The sequence below is a fragment of the Plasmodium coatneyi genome, chromosome 6 (assembly GCF_001680005.1).
Source record: "Plasmodium coatneyi strain Hackeri chromosome 6, complete sequence".
Lineage (NCBI taxonomy): Eukaryota > Apicomplexa > Aconoidasida > Haemosporida > Plasmodiidae > Plasmodium > Plasmodium coatneyi.
Genome location: NC_033561.1, coordinates 591,290 through 602,474, shown reverse-complemented (window position 1 = coordinate 602,474; position 11,185 = coordinate 591,290). Strand labels below are relative to the sequence as shown.

The window sequence follows — 11,185 nt, the reverse complement described above, 5'->3', positions numbered from 1 at the left end:
ACGAAAAATTGTTCGCAGTTGCTACGTGAAGTCACTGTCGTAATTTTTTTTTTTTTTTTTTTTTTTTTTTTTTTACTTCTGCGCAACATTTTCGCCAAACTGAAAAAGGCACCCCCGCGTAAGGGAGAAGTTACATTTGTCCCGATAGCCGGTAGAGGCGAACACGCAATCTGCAAGCAACAAACAACAAGCGGCGTGTGCATATTGCGGTGTCCACACAGCTACGTATGCAGAACTGCCCCCGCGTAACTACTTCCGAACAGGTGCATACGAACAGAATGGCCACGAGCACCCTGACGGAGGAAACCCACCTCTACAACGGAAACATCAAGGATGGGTTGTTCCACGGGCGTGGAATTCTGATGTACTCCAGGAATGAAAAGTACGAAGGGGATTTCGTGTATGGGAAGAGAGAAGGAAAGGGGAAATTTACCTATGCCGATGGTGCAACATACGAAGGAGACTGGGTTGACGATAAAATCCATGGGAAAGGAACAGCCAAGTTTGTCAGTGGAAATGTGTACGAAGGGGAATGGGACAATGGGAGGATAAATGGGTTTGGAACTCTAAAGTACAACAATGGGGATATGTACGAAGGTGAATGGTTAGACGGGAAAATGCATGGCAGGGGCACCTACACATATGAAGACGGGGATGTATATGTAGGTGAGTGGAAGAATGATAAGAGACATGGGAAGGGATGTGTAAAGTACAAAGGAAGTGAAAATAAAATTGCAGAGACCTATGAAGGGGATTGGTTTGAGGGGAAAATGCAAGGAAAAGGAACCTACTTCTTTGCTGACGGCGGAATATACGAAGGAGATTGGGTTGACGGGAAAATGGAAGGGAAGGGAGTTTACAAGTTTTTAAATGGTAATAAATACGATGGGGATTGGTCTAATGACATGAAAAATGGCTACGGTATATTGACTTACGTGAATGGGGAAATGTACGAGGGGTACTGGAAGGACGATAAGGTACATGGAAAGGGAACACTCACTTATAGTAGAGGAGATAAATACATAGGAGAATGGAAATTTGCCAAGAAATCTGGGCAAGGCGAACTCATTTATGCTTCCGGGGATAAATTCAAAGGAGAATGGAAAAATGATAAGGCCAACGGGTTTGGCGTTCTGGTTTACTCCAATGGGAACAAATACGAAGGAGAGTGGGTTGATGACCAGAGACATGGCTTTGGGACATTCACTTGCAAGGAAGATGGTAGTGTTTATGCAGGGCACTTTGCTTTCAATCGGAAGGAGGGCAGGGGTACGTTGACCTTCGTCGGCGGCAACGTCTTGGAGGGCTTGTGGACCATGGGCGTGCTTACCAAGGTGAGCAAATTTCAGCTGTCTCCCGCTTCCCCCTGGCACGACCCCGATCTGTGAAGGTAACAATCTAGTGGTATAGCGGTTGCTGCATTGCAGTATCCCTGGGGGTCGATTCACACCGAAACATCACTTCATTATGGACCAAGAAGTACCCTCCTATTTGCCTCAAAAATAGGAAAAAATATATATATAGGAAAGAAACATGCGGGAGCGAGTTCACGCAGGTTAACTGTATTTAGTCTAGCTCCTCACCCCCCCAAGTGACGCAATGACGAGTAGGCCAAACTGTATACCCGCCGCGTGCTGCGCACAGATTGGCATATACATGTGTATATGTGCAAGCGCACGTACGTGTGCCCATTTTGTGTTTGACTTTTGTACCTACTCGAATTGTTTTGTTTTGTTTTTTTTAAAATTTACACGTCCATGTTAGCTTTAGTGCCAAGATTATAATTTGCTACAATGCTAATCATGCGCTAACGTTAGCGTCACTTTGTCCCCCCTCCCTCAACTTGAGGCTTCTTTCAGTAACTTTTTTTTTGTCATCGCGCTAATTATTTTTATTTTATTTTTTTTTTTGCACCACCGCTCTTGAGTACATTTCGCGAAGTTGTTCAGTCGATGAATTGCACATTTTCGTATTTTTCGAATTTGCACAGATTGTGTGTTGGCACAATTTCCCGTCCCCCGGCTGTTCTCGTTTTAGTCTTTACGCGTTTATTGTTTCGCCCCTTGTCCCTTTGCATGTTCTCGCATTTTTTCTTTTTTGTTTTTGTCAATTAGAATTTTGGGCGCACCAAATAAAAAAAAATAAAATAAAATTGTAAAAAAGTGGAACTCCACTAACACAATGCCACTTCAAATAGCATTGTAACTCCACTGACTCAGTGGAACCTCAACATGGCAGTGCAACTCCAGTAGAGAGTGCCACCCAAAGCGTAGCAAAGAAACGCAAAAACAGGTGCATCCCGCGAGCTACGCCCTCCGTGTGAACACCCAACAAGTGGAAATGAATTGTGGAAACTCAGTGAAGCCAGACTTCCACGAGTATTCCGCCCCCATTTTTTTGGTGACCACAGCAATCTGTCACCTTGTGAGGGATATGCGGCGTATATAACCATAACACGGTTAACTATGTGACCATATTTTTTGTGTGCACACGTCTTACAAAGTAGTGCAAGTCGTGTAGGCACGAGCTTGCCTCACATATGTCACATAAGTAACAGTTTGTTCTTTCCTTTGTTCTTCCTTTTTTTTTCCCAATTGGACGCACCTTTTTCTTTTTAAATTGTGTCCCTTGTATAAACTGCACACAAATAGGGGCAACATGGCGACTTTTAAATCAATATACGAAGACTCACTCAAGGGGGGAAAAGAAAATGTCGGACTTGAGAGAGTTTTGGGGAGAATATTTGACGAATTGATTTCAGAATTTAGGGCCAAGTTTATTAAAAAAATATCTGTCCTTATTCACGAAGTGAAGCATAGTGACTCCCCTTTGGAAGTTGCCAAAGGAGGGGTCGTCCACTATAAACGGGAGAAATATGAAAGCAGGCAGAAGGAACGGGAGGGAGGAAAAACACACACAGATGATACATTGGGTGTTTACTTAAGCAGCTTCACAGATTCAAAGAGGAAGAGTTTGTTCGAAAAAATAAAGAAAGAAATTGACAACCAGGGGGAGGATGATGTTATCGAGAGGAAAATCGCCAGGAATAGATTAATCACAAACGGATTCACCACTTTAGGGGAACGCAAGATATACGACACGAACGAAAAAGTGAACCTCGACGTTCATGCGAAGAAAAAAATAGACCAAGTTAGTGTGTTGGATAGAAAAGGTAGAACAGTGAGTACCACACGAAATGAGCTCTCCGATATGCAAAGCAAAGCGGGGAGTCGGAAGTCAGGCATGAGTGGTCGCAGTAAGGAGGCAGTTGGGGATGGGGATGTGAAGCGGAATATGTATGAGGCGTCAGAGGAGGTGAGCATGTCAGAAATGTCGGAGAAGTCTCACAAGACGCGCACCTCATATAAATCAAAGACGTCACGTGTATCAGGTGTGTCACATGCTTCCCCCGCGTCGTGCACTTCTCGAAGATCGCACAAGACGAACCGCCCCAGGGAAGAACTTTGCACGCTGAACGGAGAGAGCAACAAAAGTGAGAAAGATACCTACGCAAACATAATCAGTAAGTACACCATCAAACGATTGTTTTCTAATAGACTGTATACCGACGAGCTGGGTGACACCCATTGTGGTATTGATGAAGGGAGAGTAGACACACTTCGAAGTGGCCACATCGACAAAGCGAGGAGATACATGCATGCGCCAAATGGCAGCGCTGCAAGGGGGGAAGAGGCCCCGTCAAGCATATGTAACGACTGGACAAACGCGAAGGACAAAAACTACAAAATTGTGAAGAGAGATTTTGATGAGCGTTCGAAAAGGAGTGCCAAATCGAAGGCAAACTCGTTAGGGTCGGAACGTGACCCACTGGACTTCCTCATCGCAGCAGAGGCTAACGAAAGGAAGAAGTTGCAGGGGATGAAGGGGAGTTCAAATGGCTACCCCAATATGCAGGACAAAGTCGAGGTGAAATCGCACAAGGGGGACCCCACAAGCGTCGACAAAAGCGATCATTTATTTTTTGAAGTCATTAGAGGGAAAAGACGGAAGCATCTGAAGGGCTTCGAATGCGAAGACTGCAAATCCTTCTATGAGGAACTCTGTTGGGATGGCTCCGATGGGAGGAGAAAGTACAAAGGGGGTACGAACCACCGATCGTGCAGCAGGCATGAAGCCAGAAAACCTGCCCAGAACGAACTTTTACTTAAAAAAGAAAGAGGAAAGAAGCCTGCAGGGGAGAATTACACAAGTCGCCTTAGCGAATATGTCAATGGGAACTACACGAGTGGCACACAGCCCCATTCGGTTAAGTCACTTGGCGACATGGCGTTGGTAAGCAGCGCAAGATATTTGAAAAATGCCGATGGAAGTATCGACATAAGTTCCGGCAAGTACGCTGAAAAGTGCATTGACAAATTTATGAGCAAGTTTGAGGTGAAGGCAGAGAATAACGACAGGTCGGTTAAGAGGGACCAAGTGCAGGAGGAGGAGTTTTACGAAGTCGACGAGGTAGATGATGCAGAGGAGCAGTTACCATCAGAGGAGGAAGAGAGACGAAAAGAAAATAAGAAAAAAAAACTGATACAGTCTTTTTCGCGTCATAGGTATCATAGCAAAGTTAATGATTCGCCAAAAAATTTCTGGAGCTTTGATTTTTTTAAATAAAAAAAGAGTGGGGGAGGAAGTGGTCCATTTGTTCGCGCACGGATTGATAGTTTGCTTGCACGTTGGGAGAAGAACCGTTGCTATGACTTTGGTTGTAGCGGAGATTCCGTTTCCTCATCCAGCGCTCCACCCACCGTTCATTTTTCCGCCCCTCCCTGGTGCACACACAGGACGCGCGGCGCGCCTTTGTCATTTTTTCAATTCACGTTGGCCTCTCGCCGGAAAATGTCATGGACTTGTTTCACCACCATATTGGTAGATCATTTGTTTCACGTGGCGCGCGTCCTTAACGAATTTTTTGTTGTCTTTTTTGCGTTCCTTGGATAGCTGCATTTTGGGGTGTCCCCATTTTGGCGTACAGACATCGTGACACACGACCTGCATTATTTTTTTCGTGAAGCGGGATGCGTTTTTTTTTTTTTTTTTTTTTTTTCTGTCATTATTGCGATTGTTGCGTTGTTGTCATCACTGCCGTCGCCATCACCATCGTTGGCGTTTCAGGTTATGCGAAGACGTTGGGGGCGTGGCTGACCGAGTCACGACTTCAAAATAAAGCGTCGTAGAGAGTCGCCGAAAGAACAGTTCTCACCCGGTGGCCGGTGTTCTATGTCTTACTTTGATGGCCGAATTCGGGAGAGACATGCACGTAAGTGTAGACGAACGTATATATATATGTGTATATATGTACGCGTGCGGGCGCCCTGTTATTCGCTCAACGTGTCTGGGGAAACAAAAACAAAACGGAGTTCCAGTCCAACCGATCACTCTCCTGTTGTTTAAGAGGGCAATTGCGCATAATGTTGTGCAGTTGGTAGGGGGGAGCGCATGCATCATATTCACTCGTTGACGTGTCCGCATAAACATATCAGAATGTAACGTATCTGTGGAGATGGACTTTTTCGTATGTTTCCATATGTACACATACGAATGTGTGCAAATTTAAATTCCCGAAATGTTCGCTCTATAATATTAATTCATTCATTATCCATTCGCTCATTTTTTTTTTTTTTTTTTTTCCCCATTTTGACCCATCTTGGGAGGTGAACAAAAGTGATCGATGTCACGTTTGTGAAGTTAAAAAAATTAAAAAAAAATTCGCACTGCCGTTTGTGCCGCGTTTACAATGGCTTCGTAACACTTTTGTGATGATTTCCCTTTTCCGTTTGGCTTTAAAAAAGTTGAGATTTTTTTTTTTTCTTTTAATTCATTTAAAGTAGCGAAACGCGCGTTACTAACCGTTACGTCAGGCAGCGTGGAAGAGTTGCCAGCGCGAACCTTTTCAACATCAACCATTTTAACGCCAACCATTTCAACACACCACTTTGTGCTTTGCGAAGCGTTGTTCTGTGGGCCTACCGACGCGGGGGGATTCACTCATGTAAATATCCGTTCAAGTATGCACGCACACACGCATTTCCATCACCCTAGAGGTAGACACACGAACGCACAGCTCAGTCGGAGATAGGACGAAGGAAACGTGATAGACGCTGCTGGATCGTGCCGGATGTGCCATTTCAAGCAGCACGATCTACGCGGTAACTAGCTTTGCGCTGCCCCATTAAGCTCAATGGGAATTTCTCCCCCACCCACTAATCATTTGTGATGTCGCGGTTGGTATATGCTACTGCGCTGATCTTACATGTTCCTATGCATTAATTTTTTTCTGTCCACCTTTTATATACTATACTAAATCGCAATTGGTGACAAGCACACCTTAACCACTTCCGCTTTAACGTCTTCGTGAGGGTGTTCCCTCGAATGAGAAGACTTCATCATTTCGCGCAAACATGAATGACCAATACCGGGGCAACTCGCAAAAGAGGAAGAAGGCCAAGGAGAAGAAGAAAAGGGTAAGCAGAAAAAAAAAATAAAATAAAAGGGTGATTTACCGGCGGACCACCTGTGCGTCCAAATGGGCGAACTGCGTGAAGAGTTCACCACCTGGACGTACAGTTATCCAGATAAGGTTCTACATGGCCACGTCGCTAAATGATTGCCCTGTTTTTTCTCTCCAGAACGACGAAGAAATCAAGGAGGTCAAACCAGTCAATGACGGAATTAACTATTCAATGGTCAGCTAGCCAAAAGGGAGTAACACAAGGGGTGACTCACTCCCCCCCCAAAAAAAAAAAAAAAAAAAAAAAAAAAACAATGAGCGCCATGTTCTATTTTGTTCTAGATGTTGTAAAATTATGGATAACTCGTGCAGTTGGTTAAGTCTAATCGTTTCGTGAATACGATTTACTTTTTCTTTTCCCCCGTTAAAAAATTCAGATAAATGACTACCACGATAGTAACTTCAAAAAAAATTTTTACATTAAGAGCATACGAACGGATGGCAACTGCCTGTTTAGGGCTGTGTCGGATCAGCTGTACAACACCGAGGATAACTACAAGGAGATAAGGAAGCTAGTGGTAAGTCTGCGGCTGTTTCACGGTGCGGGGAGTGGTTGGATAGCTACCTAAACGATTGTCCACTTGGGTCATTCCGATTGGCGGATCGGGCGAGCCCATCTGAACGATAAGGAGGGCAAAATAATTTTCAGAAGGAGAGGAGATAAATTGTATCCATTTGGATTTATTTTTTTTCTTCTATCCCAGGTGGATCATCTACTAAGGAACGAGCAAAAGTACCAGCACTTCATCGAGTACGATGAAAGTTACAAGTCTTACATAGAGAGGTAAGTCCCGGGAGGTGGTAGGAATGGAGTAAGACAATCGATGCGTTGTGTATTTGGCGTGTCCGTGACGCATGTTCGTTCGTATGACGTCATTGACGTGTCCAAGGAAGAGGCCTTTTCGCTATATTTATCGTTAGTCATCTAGTTAGCCTTCTACATTTTTGCGACGCTTTACCTTCCCCTCAGAATAAGTTTGGATGGGACGTGGGGCGGCCAGCTGGAGCTTCAAGCAGTGGGGGAGCTGTTCAACGTAAGACCTGAGGGGAAAAAAACGCACCAAAAATATGTACATAAAAATGTGCGTATGTTTAAAGAGGTTTCTTTGTCTGTCTTAACGAGGAGAACCACGCGTCCTGTAGTGTGAGCCAATCGAGAGGAAAGTGACGTGCATCCCGTGTGAGGCGGTCCGTACATTCAACCCTGTTAACAGTGTGAAGTTGTACTCTCCTATTACCTGGAGCGTATGCGAAAAATGCGATGAACTGCTTTTCACGTCCTCCGAACTATTTGCATGAACATTTGTCCAGGTGAACATCCTGATCTACCAAGAAAACGAGTGCATCCTGGAGATAAAAAATCACAGCGATGAGGAGAAGTGCATCCAGCTGCATTACGCTTCCAGTGTAAGACGGGAGAGGTCCCATGGGGCGAGCCCTCCTTTAATATATATATGTAAACCCATTCGTATGTTTGCCCTGCAGTTATTGCTGCGAAAAGAGTGTCACCTGCACACGTTGATTATTGCACTTACCACCCTGCAGGAGCACTACAACAGCGTCCGGTTTAAAAACAGGGCCCTGGAAAACCAGCTCAAGTCAATCGTGGAACTCCGCGAAATAGTAACCAGAAAAAAAGAAGAAAAAGTGAATAGAAAGGAGAATAAAAATGGCAGTGGTGATATGGAGAAGACCTATGGAGGGATGAGACTTCGCCCCCATTAGCAGATCACATATTAACGCACCATTTGTGTCACTTTTTATTTTCCCCTCCCCCCCTTTTCTTGAGCAGCTAAACAACAAGGACGATAGCGAGTCCACCAAGACGTTTTACGAAACGACGGACAACGAGCTGACCGAAGACAACGGAGATGACCTGTCTGACAATACGGGAAACGAAAATAATAACGTTAAAGAATGGATTGACGAGAAAGAGTTCACATTTAACAGCTCAGTGGAGGAGGACTATCTACAGTATGCGTGCCCCCACGAGCACAATCGAAATAATATTTTCCCCCTCAGTGATGATGAAACGGAGCCTTGCTCATTCGATATCCTGCAGAATATACATAACGGTATTAAAAGGAAGGGCATGAGGAGCAGAAGCATGCCAAATATTAATGAGAGGTTTCTTTATTTCTTCTCCAAAAATAAAGTCAGTGAGAGCATGGAAAGTGACAGCACCATAGATGTGCTGAATGAGAAGAAGGGATTCGATATGAGGAAGCCAAAAAAGAACGAAAACAGGAAGTTGAATTTTTTGAAGTATAACTATATTGGTCAGACGCCCGATGATCTGCTAAGTGAATACGTGTCCTCCGCGGGGACGACCAGTGGGGAGAAGAGAACCATCCGCATTTGCTACAACAAGACGTTTTACAAGTATCTGTGCATGTCCAAAATGGTGGAAGTCGAGCCTAAGCAGCGGGAGGAGAAGGTGGGGAAAACGCTCGATCTGCTCAACGGCCACTACGTGTATAACCAGGCATACAGAAGAGCGGCACAAGCGAAAGAAGCATCAGCGAAATCCTATGACAGAAACGAGGACAACCGGAACGGATCCCCAACGGGAGAGTCGTTTACCCCCCTGAAGCATCTACACTGTGCAGGCAGACAAGGATACATTTCGAACTACGAATTGGAGAACAACTTTAGCAGGACGAAGAAAAAAGAGTTCGAGGATTTTTTAAATCTTTACAGCGAAAAAATTTCCTACAGCGGGAACTCCTTCTGCAAGAGTATGTCCACCAGCGACTCCAAGTCGAGTCATGGGGAAGGGTACACAGATGGGATGGCCCGGATGAGTGAACAAGCCAATTCTCAGTACTTAAATTATGAATACGCAAGAAGCTTATCATTGAACAAAACTTCCGGCAGTAATGAACAGGTTACGTCTCCTTCCTTTTACTTCGATAAGGACTCCATCAGTTTGGAGTTTCGACCAGATGTGTATGCCAACAGAGTTGAGAGAAATTATTTGGCAACAGGGGATGATGAGGCCAACAAATGTGTCCTACATAAGAATGAAGAAGGGAAGAAAATCTGTTCCAATTTGGCGAGGAAGCCTCAGGACATCTTTGATATAATAATCGATGAGGAGTATGTCCTAAGCGTGGACAGCAATTTGTTGTTTTCTCACATTGGGAATAGGCACGTGGGTCGAGGGGGTTGTTATAAGAAGAGGTGGGGTACCCAACAGGAGGAAGTACTACCGCAGATGAGTGAACGTGGAGGAGCAAAAATATCTTACCCTGTTGGCAGCTCTTGTGTGTTAAACTCGCGGGCGTCTTTTTCCGGTTCGAAGGCGTCAGGAGGGGTGACGACTAGCCAAATTGGCAGCAAAGTTGGGGGCGACCATGATAGGGCAGGGAGCGGGCCCAACTGCAGGATCAGGAGGAGGAATAACGAAGGGAATTGTCCCAGTTGGGAGGGAAGTGGAGACACATCCGGACATTCGCATACAGACGCATCCTCACACTCGCGCATAGACGGTACCCCCCGAGGAGGCCTCAACACGAGGGACCTTTTCCTAAAGAAGAAATACCTGAACAGAAAATTTGTCAACATGTTTTCGAAGGATGTCCATTCGAAGGGTCTCTTCCACTTTTTAAATGCCGACTTTCTACTCAGTGGGGGCAAAATAAAATATATCATCCCGTTCCTGTTTAATAGGAAGCAGATGAATATATTTAAGGACAAGCTGAACAGGAAGGACCTCCACTTTTACGACTACGTAACTTTCTCCTTCAATCTGGATGAACAAAAGTTGCGAAAGAAAATTGAATTTTCCAAAGTTTTAAATGAGGAATTTCTCATTAAGGAGAAGCACAAATATAGTAAGTTCACACGGGGGGGAATAGCAAGTCGTCCTGCTCTGTTGGGAGGGAGAACCGAGTGAAGATCATCTCGATTTAGCGCGTTCTGCGCCCCTGGGGTGTTGTTTTATTTGCACGATTAGGGTTACATAGTCGACGTTTGTGTGTTTTACAACTGTGTGGTAACATATGCCTGCATTTTTTTATGCATTACATGGGAACCCTTTTTCTTTTTTTTTTCTGTACACAATTCATGACATATGTGACAACTCCTTTGGAGTGCTCTCGTTGAGCAGCTCATGGGGTTATTTTTCCTGCAGTTACCGCGGGTTCGCCCACCTTGTCTGCTTAAAATGGTGGTAATGATACCCATTTTGCGACTTCATTTTTGAACCCCTCATGAATGGTGCTCATGTCAGGCCTTCCAAAGGGTAAACGAACGTGGCGAGCAGTTGGGTATTTTTTTCATATATTCATATTGTGGCCTGGCCACTTTGTGTGCTTGCATCGGGTTATTCGTTTCACCCTCTCACAAATGTGCAAAAGGAACACACGCGGTAATGGTAACGCGATGTGCGTGATGAGCGCGTTAAAAGGTATGCTAGGGGCCTTTACTGTGCACTCAATTCACTTCCTTCCACAAGAAGGTGAAATGTATGGGTGGAAGTTCCACGTTCAATAGGGCAATTTTCTCCCCCATTGGGGGTCTCGCCTAAGGGCGGCGGAGAAACTGCTGAGGGGTAAGCCCATGGGAGGGGAAGCGCCAAATTGGAAAATCGCCAAATGGTGAATACATGCACAGGGGGGGGGAACAAACATGGCACCTCGATTTGCTATTCATTTGTTC

At 44.9% G+C, this 11,185-nt stretch overlaps 3 protein-coding genes across 3 annotated transcripts; all 3 read left to right on the top strand.

The window, feature by feature from the left end:
• Positions 1 to 278: 278 nt before the first annotated feature.
• Positions 279 to 1,388, top strand: PCOAH_00013930 (MORN repeat family protein; the record flags this gene model as incomplete). The annotated part of the gene is made up of 1 exon (XM_020058202.1): positions 279 to 1,388. One exon carries the CDS (start codon positions 279 to 281, stop codon positions 1,386 to 1,388), a length of 1,110 nt encoding a protein of 369 aa, XP_019913792.1.
• Positions 1,389 to 2,658: 1,270 nt separating this feature from the next.
• On the top strand, positions 2,659 to 4,626 carry PCOAH_00013920 (Uncharacterized protein; the record flags this gene model as incomplete). Its single annotated transcript, XM_020058201.1, has 1 exon — positions 2,659 to 4,626. The coding sequence occupies one exon, from the start codon at positions 2,659 to 2,661 to the stop codon at positions 4,624 to 4,626; it is 1,968 nt and encodes a 655-aa protein (XP_019913825.1).
• Positions 4,627 to 6,777: 2,151 nt separating this feature from the next.
• Positions 6,778 to 10,421, top strand: PCOAH_00013910 (OTU-like cysteine protease; the record flags this gene model as incomplete). Its single annotated transcript, XM_020058200.1, has 7 exons — positions 6,778 to 6,810; positions 6,901 to 7,041; positions 7,228 to 7,307; positions 7,494 to 7,557; positions 7,835 to 7,930; positions 8,069 to 8,146; positions 8,316 to 10,421. 7 exons carry the CDS (start codon positions 6,778 to 6,780, stop codon positions 10,419 to 10,421), a joined length of 2,598 nt encoding a protein of 865 aa, XP_019913853.1.
• Between the last annotated feature and the right edge of the window lie 764 nt (positions 10,422 to 11,185).